General features: G+C 38.8%; 2 protein-coding genes across 6 annotated transcripts in view; both read right to left on the reverse strand.

The window, feature by feature from the left end:
* Nucleotides 1-1,511: 1,511 nt before the first annotated feature.
* PSMD3 (proteasome 26S subunit, non-ATPase 3) lies at nt 1,512-10,381 on the reverse strand. Its single transcript, XM_034415801.3, has 12 exons — nt 10,166-10,381; nt 9,238-9,428; nt 8,637-8,774; nt 7,901-8,037; nt 7,605-7,795; nt 5,471-5,574; nt 5,258-5,372; nt 4,425-4,544; nt 3,957-4,060; nt 3,537-3,692; nt 2,786-2,836; nt 1,512-1,983 (listed from the first exon to the last, which is right to left on the reverse strand). The coding sequence occupies exons 1-12, from the start codon at nt 10,344-10,346 to the stop codon at nt 1,906-1,908; spliced, it is 1,566 nt and encodes a 521-aa protein (XP_034271692.1). The 5' UTR covers nt 10,347-10,381; the 3' UTR covers nt 1,512-1,905.
* Nucleotides 10,382-18,295: 7,914 nt separating this feature from the next.
* The window catches only part of GSDMA (gasdermin A), a 37,769-nt gene continuing 28,733 nt past the window's right edge, over nt 18,296-27,331 (reverse strand). For all 5 annotated transcript variants that reach the window (XM_087892181.1, XM_060691658.2, XM_060691657.2 and 2 more), the window contains 3 exons: nt 25,780-25,930; nt 23,008-23,081; nt 18,296-21,905 (listed from right to left, as the gene is read on the reverse strand). In XM_087892181.1, coding sequence (XP_087748307.1) covers nt 21,663-21,905; nt 23,008-23,081; nt 25,780-25,930 — 468 coding nt within the window. In that variant the 3' untranslated portion in view covers nt 18,296-21,662. The remainder of the gene's footprint in view (nt 21,906-23,007; nt 23,082-25,779; nt 25,931-27,331) is intronic.

Consider the following 27,331-nt stretch of genomic DNA (forward strand, 5'->3'; position numbering starts at 1 on the left):
TTATCTACGGGATCGCCTGCTGGTACCAGTAGCCTCCCACCGGCCGGTACGCTCTCATAGGGAGGGGCTCCTCCGGGTGCCGTTGGCCAAACAATGTCGACTGGCGGCCCCCAGGGGGCCTTCTCTGTGGGGGCACCTACTATCTGAAATGAGCTCCCCCCGGATATACGGAGGATCCCGGATCTACGCATCTTCCACCGTGCTCTCAAGACCTTTTTATTCCATCAGGCTGGCCTGGCCTAATTTTCCCCTTTTTAAAACGCAAATTTTAATTTGTTCTTAATTTATTTGGGTGTTTTAAATCTGTCTTCGGCCGAATTGTTTAATTCGTTTTATTCAGTTTTAAATTTTGTATTTATGTGTTTTTATCCTGTGGCTGTTCACCGCCCTGAGTCCTTTGGGAGTAGGGCGGTATATAAATCAAATAAACATAAACAACATACAACATGGTAAAATGTTCCTTCACAGCATTTACACTTATTTGTTACTGAATAATTTATCTATCTTGGAAATTAAATTGCATATAATTCATAAAATATTATAAATTTTCTTTCAGATTGTAAATTGGGAGTGAATTTTAAAGCTTTCATGTAGTTTCCCCCACTGATGTGTAGTTTCTTTAAATTTTACATCCATTTTATCCATTTTTTATTGATTGCCATATTGGAGTAGGAATTTATATATGCTCTAATGATGCTGGTGACTTTGTATAAACATTTCAAATACTGTCATTTTTAATCCCTTTTCCCCATTCTAAAAATCAGATTTTATCCTTTCAGCAAAATCTGGGTAAATCTTTCATAATATATTCCAATTTTCATTGAGTAATTCTTGCTGTGTAAGAATTTAATCTATTCATAGTTTGAATAAGCCCTATCTGCATATATAATTGTATTTTCATTACAAGATTATCTCCAATAGGGAAAGCATGAAAGCGCTTCAGAGAGGCTAATGATGGGCTTATTACTTTCTTTCTGAAATTCTCATGCTTTTATCACTTTGTCCTCTTCCATGAGTCTATACAATAAATATCTATGGAATCCATTGGCTAGATCAACCCTTCGCATACTGTTGTTCCATTATTTGATGATTTTTCCCCACACTGTTAATAATGAGGTAACTGTATGATAAAATTTTAAATTTGGACGATCAAGACCTCTATGTTTTGAACCTTGTATTTTTTAAAAAATTAACTCTAGGTCTTTTCCCATTCCAGATAAATGGATTGACAATTTTTTGCTATCCTTGTAATATATTCTTTGATATTGGAATTGGTGCCATTTAACAGGATTTATTTGGAGTAATGTATTTTGAATGAATGAACAAATGAATTTTGATAATTGGTGCTCAGACTGTATTCCTCTGCCTGTAACAGTTAAAATTTTATTATCAAATAGGATATTTTTAGGCATACCAATATCAATAAGAGAAAAAAATAAGAGTTTGAATTCCTATATTGCCAGTGACTCCATTGTTAGATCTGAGTAAATTTGAATTCAATTTAAGAAGCATTTTATTTTCCTCAAACTTTTATTTAAAAGTCCTAAACAAAACTTGACAAATATCTGTCACTGAAATTACTTTGCCAGCTGGAGGAGAACTCCAGTAAAGACAACACTGGATTAGTCTGGTCTGTTATAGGGAACATTTATGACTGAAAACCACAGTGATCTTTAGTTCAGGAGCAAGGACTAACCCTTTAATCTGGGGTCCTGGGTCTTCTTCCGGCAGCAGCTAGAGGATATATATTTTTTGTGTACCGCCCCCAACATGCAGAATATGGAAAGAAGGCAAGTTCTGGTTTTCAGACAATAGATAAAGTTTTGCATTGGAAAATAAAACAAAACAAAACAAAACAAAACAAACAAAAACTGTTGCAAACAAATATGTCATCCCTACAGAGCATTAAGGGAAACCGTCATCATCATCCTCTGCCATTTCCTTGGCAAATTCTAGATCCTGCTGCTCACGCTCCCGGCGCTCCTGTGAAACAAAGGTCACAGTATGATTTAGTGTCATTTATTTGCTACACAGCAAAACTGAATTTCACTGCAAATTATATATATATAAGCTTTTAACAAGGTCCATTAAAAGATGCTATTATTTCACCTCTTGTAAAGTTGCCCATATGGCTCACATACTGCAGAGAGAGAACTGCAAGAGAATTGCATTTCAAATATTTCTGAGATATTTGATCTGAATTGACACACACACACACACACTTCTAGATAACTGTTTCTCAATCTTGGCCAACTGAAGATGTGTGGTCTTCAACTCCCATGCAGGCTGGAAAATTCTGGGAGTTGGTCCACACATCTTAAAATGATCAAGGATGAGTAACATTGCTCTAGACCAGTGATGGTTAATCTTTTCAGCACCGAGTGCTGAAAATGGAGTGTGCATGCGCGCAGTGGCCAGCTGCTCTTCTGTGTTCTGTTGTGCACATGCATGCCGGAACCCGGAAGGAGCAGCTGGCAATGGCGTCTGTGTCCAGAGAGGGCTCTGGATACCACCTCTGGCACGCATACCATAGGTTCACCATCACGGCTCTAGATGATATCAAAATTAAACATTAATTTTTTAAAAGTTTGAAATCTCACAACTCAAGTTTAAGATATTACAACAAACCATTCTGTATTTAAATCTTACACAATTTCGTGTTCAGTATTCTAATGCCATTACCTAGTGGGTAATGGGACCTAGTTCAGTAAGACTGCCAGTCCCAAACTTATGCAAAACAACGCCCCAACTAAGGAGCTTTCTGTATGATTAACAGGAAACCTACCTCTGCAGACTCCAAATCCTTGTTGTAAGATTTTGGGGGGAATCTCATAGCCTAGAAATGGGAGAAAATGAAAAGAGCAAACACCAATAAATTAAAGGTAAATTTCAAAAAGAAAGCTCACAGGAAGATTCCACATATTCCTCTTCAATAGCAGAGGCAAAGGTACAAAAGAACAATTCAAAGGGGAAATGTTCTAGCTCTTCCACTTGAAACTGGTGGTCAAATCCTACATATATCTCCTTACTTTGTCTTTAGTGACAGGAACCAAATTGTCTGCCATAATTTCTTCCCAGAATTGGAGAGTTCCCTGCCTTCCCCACATCTGAAAAAAATCCCCTAATACTTACAGTACATAGGCCTTTAGAGATCTTAAACCGCTTTAAGCATTGATGTTTGACAAACTACTGATGATATTAACTGGAGAATCAAAGCTCCCTTCTTTTCAACCTTGTTCAGACATTATTACACACTCAGAAGCCCCCTTGTGGAATTCTGATGCACATTTCATCTTTTATCTCATACGGCTTGCAGGAAGTTCCTTGACACCCTAAACTACAGCAAAACGACCAAATTCTAAGCTTTGTGGTTTTTTATTTCTTTGAAGCGTGGGGGCAGAGACTGCCATCCCTTACACTCCAAAAGTCCACCCCCAAAGTGTGAGAAAAATTTATACTTCTCCTTTAGGTGATGTCATCATTGGATGACTAGGAGGCTGAAGTGTGTCCTTAAACACTGACAATCCTTGCCTTACCTTGACAGACATATTGTGAATGTCGAGGCAGAAGGAAATACGTTGGTGGAAGGCAAGTTGAGGCTCCCGGGTGGAATAAATGTCAGTCATCTCCTTTGACTGCACATATCCTTTCTCATGGTTAATGCTAGCTTCAATCACACCATCCCGAATAGCCTGGGAATCAAGGCACAACAAGTTAGGTGGCCCTCCAATGGCAACTTAGATGAGCAAGGCAAAGAAGTATCAGAGAAAGCTTTTCACCGCTTGTTTGGGAAAATAAGATTTATGTGGTCTGCTAATGGAAAGGAAGGAATATTATTCAATTCTATGATATTAATGCCAAAAACATAATGTGATGCCAGGTATTAAAAACTAAAGTAATCAGCAGTGGATTTTGAACACTATGTTTGGAAGAGTGTAAACTGTACAGTCCCTTACCTTGGCAACAATGAATTCAGCATCCTCTGGGCTATCTAATTGCAACTTCTGAGCTATATCAGCTAAGGAGATGCGTGAATACGAAAGGCTGATCATGCGAACACCTGCATTAAGAGGTAAAATAAAACCAATGTCCATCTCTCTCTCTCTCTCTCTCTCTCTCTCTCTCTCTCTCTCTCTCTCTCTCTCTCTCTCTATATATATATATATATATATATAGAGAGAGAGAGAGAGAGAGAGAGAGAGGTATGAGGGAGCACAAAGGTCAAAAAAGAAGAGCGAAGACAAGTAATAGTGATTTTTCTTTCTATTCAAAGGGAACATTCAAAAAAGCAGGAATTAGTTCTATCTTCGGAAAGATAGAAAGAAAAAGGAGAACATGTCACTAACAGATGGATTTCCTAGATAGAATTTTAAAGTCCATGTTACCACCAGAAGGAAAATGACAAGGAATTAATTGTCTCTTACCTGTTTTAATCACATTGTGTCTTAGCCGGATTATGAGGGTGTATGTTCCATCGGTTTGGAATTTATCACCAAACTGATCGAGAACCTGGTTGAACTTGGCTAGATTTCCTGTCCGAACAGCTGTCAAAGGGATACAAGAGAGGATTAAATTGAAGAGCTGTGAAGGATTTAGGCACCTGGATGTGTGTATACTTGTTCTTGAGGTTCTTTTAAAGTCTGTGATTTAATACCTGACCTTTTATCTCAAGTTCACACACTGCATATAAGCAATGAATAGTTATAACTATGAGAAACTTTGAGGGAATAATCACATACATTTGATTGTAGCAGACATAATCATGACATTGTTTTAAAAACTGCGGTTTCTTTGGCATACCTGGGCAACTTTTACCCACTATCAGAGTAAAGGGAAGTATATATACAATCAACACCTCATATACTTCATCATTTTTCCATATAATGTCTGTAGAATCACAGCAGCTAGAACAAGGCTTCCTCTCTTTTGGACTCTATAGCAGTCTGCTGGTTTCCCATTGCCAGTAACAATGAGAAACAAGTAATCTTAAACTCCAGAAATTGGTACTATCAATACATTAGTCTAGGCAAATGTACTACTAATAACAATTGTGACTACTGGCCATTTAGCATGAATTTCCATGGTTCCCAAGGCATCTGAACAAGTTTACTTAAACTTGCTGTGAACTCCTCCACCAGGGACTCAAAGAGTTTTATATTTTTTTGCTTGCACTCCAATTTTTTAAAACTAAAAGCCAATAGCCCTACATCTTTTCTAAGAACTGTTAGGTATGATCCTCAATAATAATAATATTTACCCTGTGTCAAAAGGAAGTAGGGCATGAGAGATCTTTTCAGAGACGGCTGCCGAAACTGCAGTCTATCTGGAATCTCACCGAGTAGCAATTCCACCACAATCAGCAACTTATGAACCTAAATCAGGGATACAATAATACAGCAGTTGTTCAGTTAGTAGCCACATAATGCATGCATCCCCAGGCCACAGCACCTCTGGAGGAATAAACTCTCACTGTCTGTTTGAAGCCAACAGCTGTATGCTGGGGTGCTTTCCGCAGTGCATTTGTCATAGTTCTCCGAGCTTCAGAATATTCCAATTGGATGGCTTTGATACGACCTGGAAAGGAAAAAAACTAGTGCTAAGAAAGATTAGGGCAAATGTTCACAATAAGGCTACCTTGAAATGTTAGATTTCCCCCCTTCCCTTTGTGATGTGAATTTGTACTGTATCACTAAGCTAGAAATAGAAATCAAGAATATTTTCTCAAGGAAAAATATTCAATCGAATGGGGGCTTTGTTGTAATAATTCTAGGGAAAATTTTAACACAAGAAATCCTGCTATTATCTATTCCCAGTATAGCTTGAGGCAAATGAACAGGCACTATGATTATTATACATTTCAATAGCTGTACCTCTGAAATTTCATGTGAGATCACAGCGAAATCATGCTGCCTCAAAGCGTCCCATCAGCTTGCAAATACTTTTCTGCACCGAGACTGGAAGCTGTTGGGAGCCGTGATCATCTGCTTTTGCAGAGAATGGGTGCCTGAAGTTGTGTGATGATGGTGCCCAGAAGCTTCCAATCTTCACACGAAAAGTATTTGCAAGTGGATGGGAGGCTTGAAGCAATACAATTTCACTGCCTCAAAGCCTCAGCATGCAAATGCTTTTCTGTGCCAAGACTGGAAGCGTTTGGGAGACTGACTGAGGCTGCCTGCCACTTCTGAAGTGGTGGGCAGCTTCGGTGAATCACAGAAGCCAAGCAGGACACGCTCGTCCCACTCTCTCCTGCTCTCACCGCTCTGCTTTTGAGCACTGGAAGCAGGCAAAGAAACCGTGGCAGAGGAGACAGCTGGCTAGGTGAGTCTCCACAGGCCCAATGGCTGTGGAGAGCCCCTGTGGTGGGGAGAAGCAATTGTGGAGAGCATGAGGTATCTCAGCGGGTCGGTGGAGGCCATGGGTGATCTTAAGCAGGTGGCCTGTTCCATCACTAGGCCCTTGTTGGCCTTCCCCACTCTGAGATATCTCATGTGTACTTAACGACCCACGAATTCGATTAACAAATGAATGGGCAAAAGCAGGGAATTTTCATGTTCATTTTACATGATTCACTCCAACGAATCCTTGGGTTATGAATGCAATTGGCAGGCTCCATTACATTCATAACTCGAGGACTACCTGTAGTTGCTTTTAATGCTTTAGTGACTGAGACCATGGTAGGTAAATTGATATTTTGTTTTAGGATATATACTATAATTTATCTGTATTTTATATCATAAAATGGTAAGGAATCATGCCACCAGTTTTTTAGCTACTGTGTTGCTTTAATGGCATCACATAATCAAGACCACCTTATTTTGATAACATGTCAAAAGCTTCCTATTTCTGCGCCAGAGAGATGTTTGGCATTTATTTTCTCATGTTCTTGTTTAATACTCTTATGTGTTCACTGGAAATCAGAAGATTTCAATCCAACAAATGAACTGTTTTTTCCAAAAGAATAGACAACTGCCTCTGTGTAGCCCTACATAGCATAAATATTTACATTAGACTTTTTAATTTTTCTTTGTTGATTTTTATTTTTATTATTAAATACAAGACAAATTACCTCCTTGGAAAAGAGTTTCTTATAATTGAATGTTTTAATTAAAATAAATTAATTTACAAGACACCATTATAGTAATTAGTCCAGAGAAATTACTGGGCAAATATAAATTCTTAGGTTTCAGAGAAGTTAAAGAAATTGGAAAGTAAACACTCCAAAATTATTGTTCCCTTCCCAGTTATTGCACTCTTAAGCCCAATATTGCTTGAAAGAAATCCAAAAGTAATATGGATATCTCTGTCAATAGCAGAAACATCATAAGAATTATAGCTTTTTAAATGTTTCTAATTCTCACAGTTAAAGAAATAAGAGCGAGCATATATGGACAATAAAGGAGGGCATTCTATTCTTCAAGGAGAAGAGTACAGAAAATCTTAGTTTACATAATTTATTTTGCTTTTACTAAGAATAAATTAATACACCTAAGTCATTCTGTTTTGCTTTCATGGTCAAAAACAATAAATAAGCACACCCCTGATAATTATAATCAAGCACAGAGTATGGTATTTTATATAAAAAAAGATCAGCTGTTTCCTCTTACCAGTATAGTAAAGGTACCTGGCCCATTCGTTATTGTTTGCCTGCTCAGGGAACACTGATTTGGAGACCAGCTTTTCTGCCTGATCATAAAGGTCATAATGAAGGTAGTTTCTGAGCAGCAAATTTAGCAAAGTAGCCTGCCCATCTGCATCATGACGAAGTGTTGCTGTCCTTAAACGAGCATGAAGGAAACTTTAAAAGGAAAAGGAGAGAGGTTATGTCACCAAGAAAGTGCAAAGGAGTGGGGGGGCGGGGGCGGGAGAGATGATGGTAACATCCAGATACTTCCAATTTTACCTCCTGACCACATCCAATTTATTCAAGAACTCATAGATACGAGCATGGTAATAGTAACACTTGGCCACCACTAGATCAAGGGCACGGCGATTTTGAGGACTTATTTTTTGCATCAAATCATCTGAAACTTTCTGGGCCTGAAGAAAGAAAATAATGTGAAAAGCATGTAAGGCTCCAAAGGAAGTTTTACATAATATCATTAAGTATGGATCAACTTATACACTTCTTATCAGGTATGCAAAAGCACAAGATTATTCTTAAAACCTTTCATAAATCATTTTAGTAAAAAAAATCAATAATGTATTCATTTGGACATGAGGATCCTATGCACATATGCAAACAAAATTCACTCACATAAGCTTTGGGGAAAAACAATTTGCATGTTGAATGAAGAAGTGTGGCAAAACCCAACAAATAAGAAGAGGGGATGGGACCAGTATCAAAGACAATTGTGCAAAATTATCACTAGTTATTTGATTATAAACCTGATCCAATTTTATGGATTAAAATCTTCAAAAGATGCAATATCCCTCTTAATGAATACATTTCTACATTTCTCCCTTGCTAATACATTTACTGTCCTGTATATAGCTGGGTTATGTGTGGAAAGTATTAGATAACACCTAATTTTCCTGTTTTAATTCCCTGCTTTCTTTCATCCTCTTAGTCTATCTTATCTCTGGCAAATCTTTGCTTTCAATTAGGAAACAACGCATATAGAATGTCAGTCCAGTACCTCTTCATAGCGTTTGCTATTCATCAAATAGATGACCAGGAGTAATTGGAGATATGTTTCTACTTCCGGCAAAAGAGGAGTGGAAGCTGCCTTCCCTGTACGGGGTCTGAACTGTAGGTCCACTTCTGTGTCCATAGGCTTTAGAGTGATAAGAAAAAAGAAAAAGAGAGAAAAGGGGAGGGAAAGAAAGAAAAATAGACATTTTACTCCCTTTCTCATAAAAGCCTATGGCTTAAGATCATTTTTCCCACTTCCATAATTCAACATCCTTAAAAGTTTCAGGGTGGTGGAATGTAATCTGTAGCAGGAGGGAGAGGCTGCTCTTTTCCAAATGACAAAGATACTAAGGAGCTTGAAATATCTGATGGACAGGAGGAGAACAAGATGGGATCCTCCCTTGGATTTCAGAAAGTATTAATTATTACAGGTAGCTGTTTAAGTCTGGCAAGATTTTGTTTGTTGGTGAACAACAGTAAAGGAACTTTCAAAAGTAACTTGAAATGTTGTTCTTGGTTCTTTGGGCCTGACAATCAGAGATAATACATGCCAATTCAGTGGAAATACCCAGCCTATCTCCCACCTCAACCTCCTCTGAACTTGCCTCCTCCAGGAAGCTGATGAGGAAGTCCCGCACAGCACTGTTAGATGTGAAAAAACCAGTGATGGCTTTCTGGAGCACATTGGGGTTGAGGCGACGGGAAGTGGAGGGCAAAGCTCTGAGGGCACGTAGGACATAACGGGGTTCTTTCCCTAATACGGCTTTCTCAAGTTGCTTCACATGTTCTTTGATGTCTGCAATTGGATAATAAACAAAGTAAGCTCAATAAAGATGACTTAACATGTGGCTATGTGGCATAACCCACCACTGATTACAGCAAGTTAATATTCATACAACAAAAACTTACACAAAGTCACTAAAATATAACAATGTTCTACTGTTTTATAATTCTGGTGCTATTTTAAACTAATAACAAACTTACTCAAATTCCTATCAAAACTGTTTATAATGTGGAAAAATGTTTGCAGCGACTATGAATTACGCCATGATGGATACTGGTTTCTAGGTCATAATGCAGATTTCAGTATCTTTTAAACCGGTGTTTCTCACTCTCTTTCTGGCAGTCCAGAATGAGACAATTGAGAGAATGAGCTGGCTGGAGAATTCTGGGAATTGAAGTCCACAAGTCTTAAAGCTGCCATGTTTGAAGGCCTCTGGCTTATATTATCAGTACCTCACATCCTCCCTGACGCTTCTGTAGCTTTTAAAGACTTCTGTAATTTACTTTTTTGCTTCCCCTCCCCCCAAGAAACAATCCCACTCTATTAATCAACCCCATTTTCCAAACCGTAATTCCACCCCCCAAAACCCGACCAACTGGAGCCCCTGCAACACCCCCCCCCACCCTACCCCCGATGGGAATGGTGGGGGGGAAGGAGGGACACTCCAGGCCCCGCCCTCTTTCCACTTCTCTGGCCGTTGACGCTCCACCTCATTCGCGTACGATGCTACTCTGCCCCCCCTCCCCCACCTTCGAGCGTGACGGCGTCGAGCTCGCGCTGCGATTTCTCGGCCGAAGCAGGTTCGGCCGGAGGCGCCTCCTCCGGCATCTCCACATCGGCTGCCGGAGGGGGCGGTTGTGGGGGCTCGGCGGGGGGCAGCTTGGCCTTTTCGGATCCGGCGCGGCGTCTCGACCCGCCTTCTTGCTTCATGGCTCCGTCTTCCACGCACAGGCGGCGACCGTGACAGAGCAACAATCGCGGGGCACGCCGGGAAAGCAGAAGCAAGTTCGACCAGCCGATCGCCGAGGGGCGGGTCGAGGGAAAAGAACGCGGATGGATTTGCCTTCCCAGCATCCTCGTGGAAGGAGATCCGTTGTTTAAAAAAAAAAAAAGGAAAGGAGGCAACTCTTTCCGCCCACTTTCGCTCTCTTGGCGAAGCGGGTGGGGTGTTCGCCCTGAGGCGAGGAGGGAGGGAGGGCAGCGGTGTTAGCGCTTTAAATAAGTAGATCAATAGATCTTTGTCCTTGCGAGATCTCCTTATTAGCCGTGCTTGGCAATCTATTAGCAATCTTGGCAACTTGACAATTTTAATTTTTTTTTTTTTTTATCGTGCCTTTATAAGTAGCTCGGCATTTTTAGTATTCTTCCCTCCTCTTTTCCTCACAACGATAACCTTGTGAGGTGAGAAAGAAGTCACAGGCTGAGAGATCTTGGGGGGGGAAATGTGGCTTAAAGTCCACCCAAACCTGAGGCACAGTCTCCCTGTTTCTAGCCTGGGCCTTAGTCCCCTAGACCAGGGGTCTGCAACCTTAAACACTCAAAGAGCCATTTGGACATTTCCCACAGAAAAGAAAACACTGGGAGCCGCAAAACCCTTCCAGTGCCTGACTATTTCTTGGGCAGCCACAAAAACTAGCCTATGTAGTTCAATTAAACATTCTGTTTTCTTCTGAAACTTTTTTCTTCTTTTGGATTTATTCATGGTTGGCCTGGGGGGAGGGGGTTTGAAAAGCTCAATAAATCTCATGCTGGTGGGTGTCAAACATTGGCGGTTGTGACGCATATTTTGAGTGACGGAGCCGCAGCAGAGGGGTGAAAGAGCCACATGCGGCTCCAGAGCCGCAGGTTGCTGACCCCTGCCCTAGACCTAAGACCTATGGACTTTGGTGTTGAAATCCACACAACTTAAAAGTTGCGGATTTGGGGAACACATTCCCTTATGGAGAATTCTTAAAAGCCCCCAATGCAACGTTGCCGTTGCTCACCCCCTGACATCTGTATTTTCTAACGGGATATAAAAAGGAATTGCTGGCAGGGGATTGAAATCCATCGCATCTAAGGGGCTTTGGGCGTATTGCAATCTTTTAAACGCTTTTGAGGATGCTGTCATTTTTGTGTCAAGATAAGATGCATTTTATCCGTGTTTTGGGTGGGGGGGAGTGCATTCTAATCTAAGTAACTGTGTAGGATTGAAGCTTTATTCTTTATTTTATTTTATTTTATTTTATTTTATTATTTTTAACATTTTATATTTTAAATTACTAACATTACAAATGAAGAAATGACTACAGTGATTAACATCTTTCTTGTATAGTTCTTCAGAATAACAGTTAGAAGGGATTTTAGAGGTCTTCTAGTGGTTTAGTAGTCCCAACCCCTTGCTCAGGAAACCCAGCTGAAAAACCCTACACCAGTGATGGCTAACCTTTTCTAGACTGAGTGCCCAAAGCGTGCGTGTGCATATGCAATACATGTGCGCCCGCCGTGCATGTGCCCCGGTTCCCATGCATGCACACATCCCTGTGCATGCGCCCTGTCCCTGCGCCTGCATGCGAACCCCCTGCACATGCGCGTGCGTGGCCCTGTACACGCCCCCTCCAAGCATAGGCGGCAGAGACCCAATGACCAGCTGCCTGGTGGGAGGGGCACACGCATGCATGGCAGAGCTGAATTGGGGTGAAGGCTTGCATGCCCACAGAGAGGGCGCTGCGTGCCACCTGTGGCACCTGTGCCATAGGTTTGCCATCATAGCCCTACACCATTTCAGACAAATGGTTGTCCAATCTCTTCTTAAAAACTTCCAGTGTTGGAGCATTCACAATTTCTAGAGGCAAGTTACTGATTAATTGTTCTGTCAGGAAATGTCTCCTTAGTTCTAGGTTGCTTCTGTCCTCATCCATTATTTCTTGTCCTGCCTTCAGGTGCTTTGGAGAATAGCTTAACTCTTCTTTATGGCAGCCCCTGAGATATCCGAACACTGCTATCATGTCCTTATTTTCATTAAATGATTCATTAAATGATTATGCTATTCTTCATTTAGTTGTGTTCGAGTTTTGGCGATTCTATGGACCACTACTTTTTTGAATTGTTATGACTATACTAGCTGGTTTTAAATATATAATTCTAGAATTCTTAAAATAAATTTAGTAAATTAAGGGATTTATAGATTCACTTTTCCAAAAAGCAAAGAATTTTATGCCAAAGATTTGTTGTAATGTTTGAGATATAGCCCATTAACTTTGTTTCTTCAGTCTTCTTCAATCCTGCATACTATACAGTTTTTCTTTGTGACCTGTAGTCTCTGCAAAACTAATCATAAATTTTGGGGGTGTGCATATCCCTTAATTCTTATGTGTTAGTTTCCCCCTCATCTTGTTGCTGTGACCTTCAACTGGGTGAAACAATGCATTATAGTGCAACAGTTTTTGAACCAAGGTATCTCAAATGGGAAAGTGTCGAAAATCTGGGATTTATGGTTCTTGAGGGTATGAAAGTTGTAGTTGGTTTAGTGTATTGGCTTTTGCTGAGCTGCTGCTGCAGTTGCATAATCTTCATTTTCAGTGTTTTCCAGCTAGTCTGCAATTCATTGCTCCCTACCCCACCCAGCAACCGTCACTCATCTACCTGCTGGAAGGGGAAAGAAGGAAGGTACCCCCTTGCAGTGTTCCTGGCCTGTGCCATTCACCCAGTGTTCTTCTGATCTATGCTGCTGCTCCCTCACTTTCTTATGACCTGCTGATGGGCCTTCTTGTTAGAGCTGAGAGAAAGTGACTGCCCCAAAGTCACCAGCTCATTTCATGCCTAAAGTGAGACTAAAATTCACAGTCTCCTGATTTCTAGCCTGGTCTCTTAACCTCTACATCAAACTGGAACCGAATGCATATGCTTGCAGATTATAATTTAAATTTGTTAGTCACTGTTTGTTTTTTTTTTGTTTTTATTGCAAAAGTTTTACAATTACATTTTCACCCCTTTCCCCCCCCCATCTGCCCCCCCAAACTTCCCAACCTCCCTAACCCTCCCCTCCCCCCAGACTTCCCTATACTATACTCATAACTGGTAAAAAGAAAACAACAACAAAAAAAAAACAACCCTTAATATGACACTTATATGTAAACTTGAACCCCTCCCTCCCCTGTATAATTTTTCTCTTTACCTCATTACATTAAAATATTTCTAATACATTATTTTCAAATAAAAGCTATTTGATACTTTCTAGTTTGATATTTGTTCTGAACATATTCTATCCACCTTTTCCATTCCCATTCATAAGTCTCTTGTGAACAATCTTTTAAGTATGCTGAAATCTTCGCCATCTCTGCAAAACTGGCCATCTTCAAAGTCCATTCCTCAATAGTGGGCAAAGCTTCATTCTTCCAGTATTTACCTATCAACAATCTTGCTGCTGTTATCATATACAATATCAATTTTGTTTCACCCAATGTAAAACCCTTAACTATACCCAATAAAAACAGTTGTGGATAAAATTGAATTTTTTTCTTCAAAACATTCTGCATGACCCACCAAATTTTTATCCAAAAAGCCTTAACTTTCCTACAGGTCCACCAAACATGATAATACGTAGCATCCAAACATTCACATCTCCAACATTTTGGCTGAACATTAGGGTACATACATGACAACTTTTTGGGATCTAAATGCCATCTATAAAATATTTTATAGAAATTTTCCCTCAGGTTCTGCGACTGTGTAAATTTAACATTCTGAACCCAAATTTTTTCCCATGTTTCCAACATCACTGGTTCTTCAAAATTTTGTGCCCACTTAATCATACAGTCTTTAACTAATTCAGTTTCTGAGTCCCTTTCTAGCAAAACATTATAAAGCCTTTTGATATGCATTGGACCTTTCTCTCTTATATGTCTAACCAATTCTTCCTCGTGCAACATAATACCAGTTTTTTGGTCCTCTTTCCATCTCAATTGTAATTGATTATATTGTAACCAAGTTAAATTAATCCCTTCGTCCAACAGTGTCTGCAATGTCTTCAGCTGCCATCTGCCCGCATCTGTAAAAAGAACCTCTTTGTATAAAAACCCCCCGAGTGACATTATATTTGTATTCCACAAAGTATGACCAAGATCCAGCCATAGCGGTATTTTATAATCCCATTTGAGTCGGTGCTTCTTCCAAACTCTCATCAAAGAATCTCTAAGTATATGACTTTTAAATACTTTATCTACTTTGTCATCATAAAATAAGTAAGCATGCCATCCAAATTCAAGATCAAAACTTTCTGCATTCAATATTCCAGCCTTTTTACTTCCAAACCAATCACTTGTTAAAAGTTAAAGCTGCTGCATCATAATATAACTGTAGGTTTGGAAGTTTAAGACCTCCTCTTTCTGGAACATCTTGCATAATTTTCAATTTCACTCTCGGCTTTTTCTCGTTCCAAACAAACTTATTGAGTCCAGTTTGCCAGACTTTCAATTGTTTATCACTTTTAAGCACCGGAATCATTTGAAACAAAAAAAGAAATCTTGGCAAAATGTTCATCTTAACTGCCGCTATTCTTCCAAGTAGAGACAGCTGCAGCTTTTTCCAAGTCTCCATGTCTTTCTGCACCTCTCGCCACAACACCTCATAGTTATTTTGAAACAATTTCATGTTTGATTCTGCAACCTGAACTCCTAGATATTTTACCTTAGGTACAGTCTCAAAACCTGCCCTTCTTTCAAGCTCATGTTTACGATCTTGTGTCATGTTTTTAGCTATCATTTTAGTCTTTTTTGGATTCAGTCTAAAACCTGAAACTTTACCATAGTCTTGTATAATGTCCTTCATCAGGATTATTGATTCCATTGGTTGTGATAGGGTAACAACCAGATCATCTGCAAATGCCTTTATTCTGTAATCCTCTTGCCTAATCATTATACCTTTCAAGATATTAGAGTCCCGTATTGTATTTAGCAAGACTTCTAGTGTTAGAATAAATAAAAGTGGGGACAACGGACATCCCTGTCTTGTTCCTTTTTCAATTTTAAACTCTGTTGTCAAACTTCCATTAATAATGATCTGTGCCTTTTGCTCTTGGTAAATTGCTGAAATCGCCTGTATAAATTGATCCCCAAAATCCATCTTTTTTAAAGTCTTTAATAGAAAATTCCAATCCACTCTATCAAAGGCCTTCTCTGCATCCAGAAAGACCAGCACTGCAGGAATCTGTTTATTCTTCTCAAGATATTCCAATAAATCTATTACTTGCCTTACATTATCCTTCATGTGTCTGCCCTCGATAAATCCCGCTTGATCATCATGAATCACCTTTTGGATTACTGGCATTAACCTGTTGGCTAATACTTTCGCATAGATTTTATAATCTGTATTCAAAAGAGATATTGGTCTATAATTCTCTGGTTTTTTAGGACTGACTTGTTCTTTTGGTATCAAAGATATATAAGCAGTTGTCCATGATGGGGGTATTTTACCCCCTTGTTGAATATTGCAAAATAAATCTCTGAGTTGTCCCACCATTTCAGCTTGCAAAGTTTTATAATACACTGCGGTCAAACCATCCGTGCCAGGAGCTTTGGCTATTTTTAACTGTTTAATTGCTACTATTATCTCCTCCTCTGTTATAGGATAATTCATTCTTTCCTTTTGTTGATCAGTAATTTTTGTAACTCTTTTATCGTTTAAATATTTTTCTATAAGTCCATTCTGCACCTCCTCTTTGGCATATAGTTTGGTATAATAGTCCACAAAAGCTTCTTTAATTAATTTTTGTTGAAAGATTTCTTTCCCTCCAATATCAATACTATCAATAGTCCGTATACTTTGTTTTTTCCTCAATGTGTAAGCCAACCATCTGCCCGGTTTATTAGCGTTACAAAATGTGTTATGCTTCGCATATTGTAAGTTTGTTGTAACTTGTTCCGCCATAAGCATTTGAAATTGATCTTTCAAAAGTTTTATAGCACTGCGTATTCTTTCGTTAGTCACTGTTAATTAATAATTGCAAACAGTATTCTGTAAGCATTTAAACTTTTTAAAAATTTGATATTGGAAATTTAAAAAAAAATAAAAAGGAAGAAAAAAACTAAAAATCATTCAAATAGTTTCCTCGCTTTCATTCCTCTCCCCCATTCTTTCTTCTCTAGATGTATTCTGAACTTATTTAAATGTTATTATTCAATTTAAAATTGAAACGTTTTATGAAGTTAATGGATGTTCTGTTGCCCAAAGCATATCAGATATTAATTATTGTAAACCTGTTTTGGAGGGTAGGAGGAAAATGAATTCAACTTTTATGGCATGAGGAGGGAAGCACTCTTGTGCACATCTTGCCATGTCCCTCACTCAGCTGTTCTGGAACAGATCAGCTTGGAAAGGATTGCCTGCTAGCTATCTCAGTGGAAAGGTCTTCCATCAACTGGCTGTTGCACTGAACCTGAACCTGAACCTGAGCTTGTGCAGGACTCTTTGTGAATTGAAGTTTTATGGAGCTTAAATTTATTATTATTATTTTGAGTAACATATTTTTTGTGAAGACTTTTTAATGGGTGAGGTGATGAATAGTAAGCATATGCATGCATATGTGAACACACACACACCTGAAAGGGAACATAGATTTGGACCTGGTTTTCTTTTGTTTACAAATTAGTGCTGATTCTTAAGCTAATTCTGTAAGAATTTGACAAGATTTATAATTTTAACTTCTGGCAAGAAACTGCATGCATAATTCAATTTTACATGCAGATTGTAATATATAAACTGATTCTTGAATCATAAGTCAAAATACAATTCAACCAATTGAGTTTATTCAGTAATCCTTGATTAAATAAATTTAGTTTAATTCAACTTGTGGATCAAACAAGAAACTCAAATCACAGTATAAATAGTACAATACGTTATTGCACTGAAAGATTATATAGGAAAGCTGTTTTTTTAATTATCTGTTTTTTGTAGTGCTGTTTTTGATAGGTTGGACTGTTTTTTCCTTTTGGATGAAGACAGATGCAAAAAATGAATGAATCTGCTTTCTCCCTGTTCCTTGTCACCTTCTTGTCACTTTCTCCCAGCAATGGGCCAATTGTTTCTTTGACTTTTTTCTTATTTTTAATATGTTGGAAGAAGCTTTTTTTGTTATTTTTTACTTTTGTCGCAAGCCTTTGTTCATCGTGAGCCTTAGCTTTCCTCACTCCATCTTCACAGGCTCATGCTATTTGTTGATATTCTGCCTTAGTTATTTGCCGCTCTTTCCACTTTTTATACTTGTCTTTTTGTCTTTCAATTTGTCAGAGAAATGTAGCCATGCTGGTTTCTTTTGAAATCTATTATTTTTCTTCTTCATTGGTATTGTGCTAGACTGGGCTTTTATAATCTACTTTTCAAAATTTCCCAAGCTTCTTGAGTTGTTTTCCTCTTGAGGATTCTCATCCATGGAATCCTTCTCAAGCTCTCTCTAAATTTATTGAAATTAGCTCTCTTAAAATCCAAGACTCTAGTTTGACTTTGTTCTACTACTTGTGTTTGCATAATGTTGAATTCCAATATTGCGTGATCACTTGGTTCCTGTAGCTTCAACACCTTCTATCATTTTATCTCTGTTAGTGAGAATTAAGTCCAGTATGGCTGATCCCCTTGTTCCCTTCTCTACTTTTTGGAAAATAAAGTTGTCTGCTAGGTTTGTTAGGAACCTGTTGGATCTTCCACTTGGTGCAGAGTTTGTCTCCCAGTTGATGTCAGGGTAGTTAAAATCCCCCATTACTATTGTGATGTGCTTCCTACATATCTTAGTTAGCTGACTAGCAAAAAGTTCATCTACTTCCTCTGTTTGGTTGGGTGGCCTGTCAGATATATATTGATGGTCGTGCTCATTTGGTTCTATGAGGAAGTTATTTGGTCAATACAGCTTCAGGTTCAAAAGTTGTTTTATTATTTACAAAATATATACATGCATACAATAATGAACAGGGTGTCCTGTTCCACCTTTTACCCTAACTGTATGACTCAGATGTTGAGAGGAGAGATAAGTTCACGTGCTGTGTTGCTGAGAGATAGATGAGAGAGAGAGAAAAAACAGGGAAGATGTCCAAGTGGTTTCTGGGTAAGAGTCCAATAAAAGAGTTCATTGGCTGATATAGTCACATGTGATATCTGTAAAGACTTAACCCCTTCTAGTCTCTGGTGCATCATAAGCAGGCAATATTCTGACATGGCCTATAGTATAGACCTATGGCAATGTCATCCCCCCCCCCTTTAATATTGACCCAAATGTATTCAAGATAATTTTCATCATTGTTGTGCTCTATTTCTGTAGGAATGTGGTTATTTCTTATATATAGTGCAACTTCACCTCCTCTTTTATGTGGTCTATTTCTTTTAAATAATTTATATCCCTCTAGTTGTATGTTCCATTTGTGGGTTTCATCCCACCAAGTTTCCGTAATGGCAACAATATCATATCTGCCCTCATTTACTTGAATTTCTAATTCACCCTGTTTATTCCTCATAATCTGTACATTGGTGTATAGACATTTGAGTCAATTTTGATTGACCCTATGTTTATTGTCTACATAACTTGTGTTGTGCCTGACTGCCCCTACTTTCTTGCCATCTGTTTGATTAATGCACATGGTATGGCACTCACTATTAAATGCTTGGTTTTGGTTGACAGCAGGGGTGATAATCTTATTCGCACAGACATCTATGTTACATGCACTGATAGCCCTATTAATTTTGGATTGCTGGGGACAGAAATGTTCTGTATCAATTAATTCTCTGCCCACACTGTTCAGTTTAAATGTTTATCCAGAAAATCTATGAATTTATTGCTAAGTAACCCAGTCCCTTTCTTTGATGGATGCAGTCCATCTCTTTTGTACAGTTCTTCATTGGACCAGTTCTAGACATCATGACTAATAAAACCAAAGCCTTCCCTTCTACACCGCTCCTTTAGCCACACATTAAACTCTGCTACACTCTGGCCTTTCCCTTTTTGTTCCTTATATACGGTAAAACCTCTGAAAAGATAAGCCTACAACCTATACTACTAAGTTTATACCCCAAGCTCTGGAAATCATTATGCACAGAAAGTACATCCTTTTGGGACAGATCATTTGTGCCAAGATGTATGATAGCATCAACATCACAGTCCTTACTGGCATTCTTGACTATCTTAAGAATATGCCTCTTGTCTCTGCTGGCAGTAGCACCTGGCAGATACCTGACCTCTTTCAAAACCTTCATATCTTTTCCTAAATTTACATCCCTTACAACTGAATCACCAACCAGAAGGTGACTTCTCTTTTTGGATTCCATGCTCTTCTTGTTGACCGATGTGTTATACCTGGTTCACACTTTCCCCTTTCCGAAGTAAATTCACAATCCCCTGCTTATTTGAGTTATTAGTATCACAGCTAGCTTGACCTGTCACTTTAGTGTCTCTATTAAGGTCAGCAAGGGCACTATATCTGTTACGCTGGGACACAGCAAAAGCTTTGTGTTTATGGTTCACAGCTCTCACCCTGCCAGATCCCACGGTTGTCCATACTGCCCTTCTCCTGCAGGATCTTTGTGAGGGGATTGATGGTGTGGCAGCTCAATATAGTGGAATGGCTGAATTGGGCACCTAATTTCTGCTTGGAGAGCACAGATTAGTGATTCTAGATCGGTAATCTGTCCACGTAGACTACTAATTTGTTTACAAAGAGGACAGTACCCAAATTTGAAAAGAGTATTGTGAAAGACAGCTGCAAAACAAGTATTACACTGAACTAAGCTGGTCATTTTAAAATAGAATAAAATCACAATCTCAAGTGCACTAACCCTGAATATATTATTGCTATTTTTGGTTTATATGATTCGCGTGCCATTAGGCACACAGGGCGCTACCTTTCTCCTCTGTACTCACTCTCAGACTCCCCCCTCACAGGCAGTTGCTCCTCCCCCTAGCTCCTGTGAAGTGAAAATGTAATGAAGGCAAGTGTAGGTTATTTGTGTAGGTTCTGTCTCCTGCTTCCTTGAGCTTGTCTGAAATAGTTTGATAATTTTAAATGAAATTTTGTTTCTCTTCCACAGTATATTAAATATAATAGGATTATGAAACAAAAGGAATAAGAAACAGTGAAAGCAGGGCTGACCCTGGAGGGTCTTCAATCTCCTACTCCAAGCCATCTAGTTATGCAGCCACCCCATGGAATTGCTTTTTTATAAAAATGTAGCTGCTTGATAGTTATGCTTCCATGACCTATTGACAAATGCTAGAGTGAAAAATGTTTTTCACATGACTATTTAAAATGAAACATTATTTAATTTAACATTAAAAGAAAAAATAATTTTAGTTAATGGCTGTGATACTGATCTGGGTCTAAAGGAATGTTTAAATATGGGGAGAAATGATTTCTGTAGTCATGTGGTTCATACTATAGGTGCTGTTTTACAGTTTATTTTAATTTTATCATAGTTCTTTTATATTTGCCAGTAACAGTTGTGCAAGTCCTCTCTTCCAAACATAAGTTGAGGAGAAGGTGCCTGAAAGATAGATTGTGAGATTGTGACAGAAGTAACATACAGCTAATTACACTAATGTAATAACTAGATTTAAAATGCAATTCTTTATCCATTTCTGAAATGTCTTATATTCTAAAATGAGAAGATGGGGCTGTATGTTTTTGGTTTAGATTTAATAATAAGTTTAAGGACATTTAATTTTATATTGAAATAATATACAGGTAGTCCACCACTTCCAACCATAATTGGAACTGGCTATTTGCTAAGCAATGTAGTTGTTAAATATGTTTGCCCAATTTTATGATCTTTTTGCTGCAGTCATTAAATGAATCACAAGATCATTAAGCAAATCCAGTCTGAATGTATGTGCAAGGATTGGTCATAAGTCACTTTTTTCAGCAGTTCTCAATTTCAAATGGTTGTTAAATAAATGGTCATTATGTCAGAGACTACCTGCAAATCTAATTTTCCTTAATTTTTCTTTTTCTCCTTATATTTAGTGATTATTTTAATAACTGTAATGGTTTCTGACATCTAAGTTTGAACAGTCCACTAAGCCAAACTACAAATGATTTAGAGTTTTGTGTGAATGCAGTTATGGAAAATTGAATGCAAGTAGTAAATACCTAATATAAATTGATATTCTCAGGTAAACTTCCTTTCAAATATGGCTATCAGATTACAACTTTCATTTTGAATATATTAGACTGCTGCGTTTGTGCATGATTCTTTTCTATCTGCAAACATACTGTGATTTACAAGTATGGCTTAAAAACCTGTCTTAGATAGAAGATCGATTGCAAATAGAGCCACATATAGAGCAGAGAGGGCTGAAGAAGCATCAGAGTTTACAGATTTAGTAACAGTGCATCCCCTTTGTTGAATGGATATTCCACTTATTTCTTCAATTAATGCTTCAGTTATATCCCATTCCTCTTCAGGTAACTGCTGGACTTCTACAGTAAAATTCTGTTTTTCATTCCAGAAATATTCTTCTATGATTCTTCCAACCTTTGGAAACAAGAAACATATAAAATAGAATTTTCAGTACTTGATCAGTAACATACACATGTTGAAAATCAATTGAGGCCAATATAAAATGCAGTGTATATGTGTAAATTTCAAATTTGCAATGCTATAACCTTGTAATTGCCCCAGTCTTGTTGGTAGCGATGCAATTCTGCTTTGAGGATCCTGAAAATATTCTAAGCATGAAACACCAGTATGGTAACAGTAAAATGATCTATTTCAATCTCAAAATGTTTGGATTTGAAACAGTCTGCATACCAATAAATTGTATCTATTGTAGCCGAAGTATATACAGGTAGTCCATTTACAACCATTGGTTTAGCAATCCTTTAAGGTTACAACAGTACTGGGAAAAAATGACTTAGGACTGGTCCTTGTACTTGTAACATTCCAGCATTGCCACAGTCATAGATCAGGTGCTTGACACCTGGCATGTATTTAACAATGTTTGCAGTGCTCTGGAGTCATGTTGTCATAATTTGCCATTTTCTCTGCTTGCGTCCAAGAAGCTAAGTCAATGGGGGAAGCTGGATTCACTTAACTACTGCAGTGATTTACTTAACATCCATGGCAAAAGTGGGGATAAAATCAGTCATAAAATTGGGTCACAAAATTGATCATAAATAGTGGCCATAATATTGAGTGTGACTCACCAATATTATGGCCACTATCAACTGCCCTACATAATAACAGAAACTCTGGTACCAATTACAGCCATAAGCTGAGGACTACCTGTTCTGTATGCCTCAATGTTTTATTAGCATAGAAATACAATAGAAACCCAAAGTTCACTTAGCATTGCTGTTAGTCTACAATAAATAAGCAGAAGATATAGCCTTGTACATATAGTCTCTTAGTTCAGCTAGAGCAGGGGTGTCAACCTGGCGGCCCATGGTCCAACCACACATCACACAGACCTGGGTTCTGCAAAGGCACAAAACCTTGCGATACATCACGTGACATCATGTGATGCAATCGAGTTTGACACCCGTGAGCTAGAGGAAACACGTGTAATATCTTAATGCCTCAGAGAAGAATGAATGTTAACTAAAGCAAATTATTTTTGCTTTAGAAGTTCTCTTACCAGGTTCAGTTGCTGGGATACAATCTTTTTTTCCATAGATTTTACCAATAGCATTATCTGGAACTCTGTCAGTTCTGGATTTTATAGAAAACAAATTGAGAAAATAGGTCTGTTCTAGAAAATGTTACATCAAAAATAACTGCCCAAACTTTCTGTAGCAGTACCATATTTTTCACACTTTAAGACGCACTGGACCCTAAGACGTACATTAGCTTTAGAGGAGGAAAACAAGAAAAACAAAGTGCCTCTGCCTCCAAGTATCCATCCGGAATTCATCTGGCTAGTGTCCTTGCAGCAAATGGCAAACAGCCTGGTCAGCTTCAGCACGTTATAGCAGTCCTAGCACGTGGCTTGTCAGGGCTCTGTTCTGTTACGCCAACCACCGGTCAACTGAGCTGAGTTGCTGCCGCCACCAGGGAGCACTGGAGCCTTTGCTGCGGAGCAGCTGAATGGCGGTTGGATTGGCCTTCTGGAATACTGCTGATCAGCTATTCCAGGTGGCGGGTTTCACCATTCACCATCACCGCTATTTGGTGGTGATTGGTGGTGGTGGCAATTGGCAGCAACAGTGATGAACAGTGGCAGCAACGGCAGCAATCCCTGCTGCCTAGATCGTCGATATTCTGGAAGGCCGATCCAACAGCCAATCAGCTGCTCGGCAGTGAAGGCTCCAGCGTTTCCTGACAGCGAACAGTGGCAGTGGTGACAGGTGGTGGCAGCAATGACAGGCGCCGGTGGCAAATGCCACCATCACACCAACCCCCCTCCCCCTGCTGCAATATTTGCTCTATAAGATGCACAGACATTTCCACCCACTTTATTTGGGGGTGGGGAAGTTGTGTCTTATAGTGCGAAAAATACAGTAATTGTTTATTCTCAATTGGAAGAGATTAATTCCAATTGAAAAATTAGATTAATTTGAAATTAATAACCCTTACATTATCTACAGCAAATTCTAAACTGGAATGCGTAGCCAGTATAAATAAATGAAACTGGATTAACCATACTAAATCACACAACAGTTATGATTCCTTGCAATTTACTTTTCAGTGGTCAGTTTCATCAGTATCATATTAAGTCAGTTTCTAGCTTACTATTGTGTAAGAATTCAGCCATTGTGAATTCACAAAGTGAAAAACCATTTAATAAATTTTGATCAAGTTATCAACGAAGTTTATTGGCCCTTAACCATGGTTTATTTTAATCATGGCTTATTAAATAAGCCATACCTGTGTTCATATAGTATGTAAAGCCATTATGAATTAGCACTATGGGTGGACTCCACCCATGTGTAAAGTTGTATTCCCTGATATCCTTTGAATTTTTTGTTGTTCAATTTAATCCTAGATACAACTAACATTTATAATAAAGGTTACTTATTAAGAAACCTTTTGGGGACAAGTTTTCAGATTTCTTTATGCCATGTATGAGCAGTGTCTGGCCATCCAATGATGGGCCTACGGAAATGTACAGATAGTCTTTGTTTAGCACATGCCTCATTTAGCAACCATTTGCAACTACAATGGTGATAAAAAAAGTAACTTTTTGATTAATCTTCACATTTACAATGTGCAGGTCTATAAAGCAAAAGGAAGTTGAAGTAAGACTATAAGCATGGTAGAGATTTTCACTGGCAGCTGCTTCACTTAACTAGTGAATTGAAGTCCCAATTAGGGTCACTAAACAATGACCCCCTTGTTGCTTCAATAGACTTCAGCAGATTTTGGCATACCTATGCATTTCCAGATGAAGATGTTCAATCTGTTTGGGATGTAACACCCTGATTATATGTAGGATTTATTTAAAACAAGGTCAATGATATTGGAAATCTCTTCCCCCCTCTCCCCCATCCACATTCCTGCATGGTGGCTCTAACTCTGATTGGGTCATGGTGCAATTGTTTTTTAAGGTCTTTCTTCTGTTTTGGTTGAAAACAGGGGTGAAAACTAAAATTTGTTACTACCGGTTCTGTGGGTGTGGCTTGGAGGTTAATGTGACTGGGCGGTCGTGGCCAACTTTTTTTTTTTAAACTTTTAAAAGCATTTTTTCTACAACCTTAAGAGGTTGCAGGAAAAAAATGCTTTTAGAAGCTTCTGACAATCAGGCAAGTCAGATGGGATCACAAGAGGCTTTTAAAGGCATTTTATTTCCTACAACCTCTTCGGCTGAAGAGGTTGCAGAAAAAAATGCTTTGAAAAGCCTCTGACGATCCCAGCTGAGTCGCACGATCATCAGAGGCTTTTTTTTTAACTTTTAAAAGCATTTTTTCGGCTGAAGAGGTTGTAGAAAAAATACTTTTAAAAGTAAAAAAACAGCCTCTGATGATCGGGGGCTCAGCTGGGCATGGGGGGAGGGGGCGCAGGGATTTTTGCTACCAGTTCTCCGAACCACCTGCTGCCATCGCTACCGGATTGGGCAATCTGGTCTGAACCGGGAGCATTTCACCCCTGGTTGAAAATAATAGTAGTAGCTTGTCAGCCTCCGTGCAAAGTTAGCTAATGTACTGGTCCAGGAAGTGATAGCCAAATAAATAATTGATTATCTCATCTCTGATCAGTTAATAACTCTTATTTGTAGTCACTTAAACAACAGATATTTGTACAAAAATACTTTTATTTAATTATATTTTGTATTTCTAACTTCTTAATGTCTTCCTCAGAAAGGGAAACAGAGAATTTTGTAAAGATGTGTTTGTCTTCCAATTTTAAGCTGTTAGGCTGAAAGTTAGTGAATTATTAATGACCATTGTAATTTGAAAGAGACTATTTTTACCATCAAGAGCCTGAAGAAAATAGAGGGTAGCCTCAGCAAGTTCAATGACAATTGCTCCTTTGACATCTTGCAAGTTGTCCATCAGATCCTTAAACTCTGGTTTGTCCATATTTACTTTGAATTGTTCAGGATCCTCAAGAACCTGTTCCAGCTAGAGGTTTGAGTTGGAGAAACAGACAGGAAAATAATATTTTACAGATGGATTTGGTGGTACACTTGTATATGGATGGGTTACTGTAATGTGAGAATTGAATCCGAATACTACTGTCCAAAAAATTTAAACGAATTTTTAAAATATAAAGTAAAGCTTAAGAACCATAGGGAAAAATACTTTTTAAAATTTGTGACAGAGGAAACATAAGTCATTCTTTCCAAAATATTTTCTAGTGTTAGGCGAAAAGGATATTGTGACTTTTGGTAACTGACAACTGGCAGCCCCATGGGGGGATGGTGTGACCTCAGTTGTCGGCAAACCGCACTGGGTAAACAACGTTACCACAGAATCCTAATCTTATCAGGAATGTAGAAACAGGATGTCTGGCAGAGACCCTATATCAAGATATACAAGGCATGGGGGCCCAACACGTAGCATTGTTTGTCACAGGAAATAACATGAGGGAAACACGAGGGATCCATGTGGACTTGATGAGCTTTCTGTAGCCAATCAGGATCAGTAAACGTTGATTAATGTTTTGCCATGATAGTTGTAAAATGACAATAAAAGGAAGCCTTCTGGATGGAGTCAGAGTGCCTTCCCCAAGGTACCTCACACCGAGGTGCCTTGATCAAGGTGCCTTCCACCCGAGGGGTCTTCCCGTGAACCATCATCCTGCCTACGTGTCTTTCTTCATTGAAACAACAGCCCCACAGTGTAACTTCCTCCTCCCTGTCTGCCAGATCCTCTTGAGCATCCCCCAAATGCTCTTTTGAGAGAAACAGTAATGTGTATAGCTGATATTTGAGAGTTGGAAAACCTGGTAGATGTTTAGGTCTCAGAATCCAATAATCCAAAAAATTAAGGTAACCAGGCTAGGAATGCATGAATGCTACTTATTATAAAATTATAGTAACAGAAATAATACTATAATTCATGACTTTGGTTTTCTAGTGTGGTCTAGTCTACCTTGAAGAATTGACATTAATCTTGCATATATCAGTGTGCTTCCCCTCCTTTTATCTTCATGAGAACTCAAAACTCTTGTCTGAGATGCTTACTCAGGTTACAATTATGCACTAGGCTCAGATATCTTTGATTTAATGGTTGTCTTGGTTGTGGTTCTTCTTCCTGTTCCTCAAGATTATTTTTTTTTGCTCATCATAGGGCCTTTGAAAAATTCATCTTGTGAGCCAATTCTGGACTGGGAGGCCTTGGTCACTTATGGCTTAAAGGTAAAGGTTCCCTCGCTCATGTGTGCTAGTTGTTTTCCGGCTCTAGGGGCAGTGCTCATCTTCGTTTCTAAGCCGAAGAGCCAGCACTGTCCAAAGACATCACCGCTGGCTGGCATGACTCCATGCCAAAGGTGCAAAGAGCACTGCTACCTTCCCACCAAAG

The sequence above is a fragment of the Pantherophis guttatus genome, chromosome 4 (genome assembly GCF_059756535.1).
Source record: "Pantherophis guttatus breed Tessera chromosome 4, ASM5975653v1, whole genome shotgun sequence".
Taxonomy (NCBI): Eukaryota; Metazoa; Chordata; class Lepidosauria; order Squamata; family Colubridae; genus Pantherophis; species Pantherophis guttatus.

Bases quoted from the DNA above. Each gene is read 5' to 3' on its own strand.
- PSMD3 (XM_034415801.3), bottom strand. From the start codon at position 10,346: ATGAAGCAAGAAGGCGGGTCGAGACGCCGCGCCGGATCCGAAAAGGCC. The intron at 8,775-9,237 runs GCAAGTTCAGAG...ATCACTCTAAAG, and splicing joins TCATCAGCTTCCTGGAGGAG to CCTATGGACACAGAAGTGGA. The intron at 2,837-3,536 runs GTAAGGCAAGGA...TCCCATTTCTAG, and splicing joins TTCACAATATGTCTGTCAAG to GCTATGAGATTCCCCCCAAA.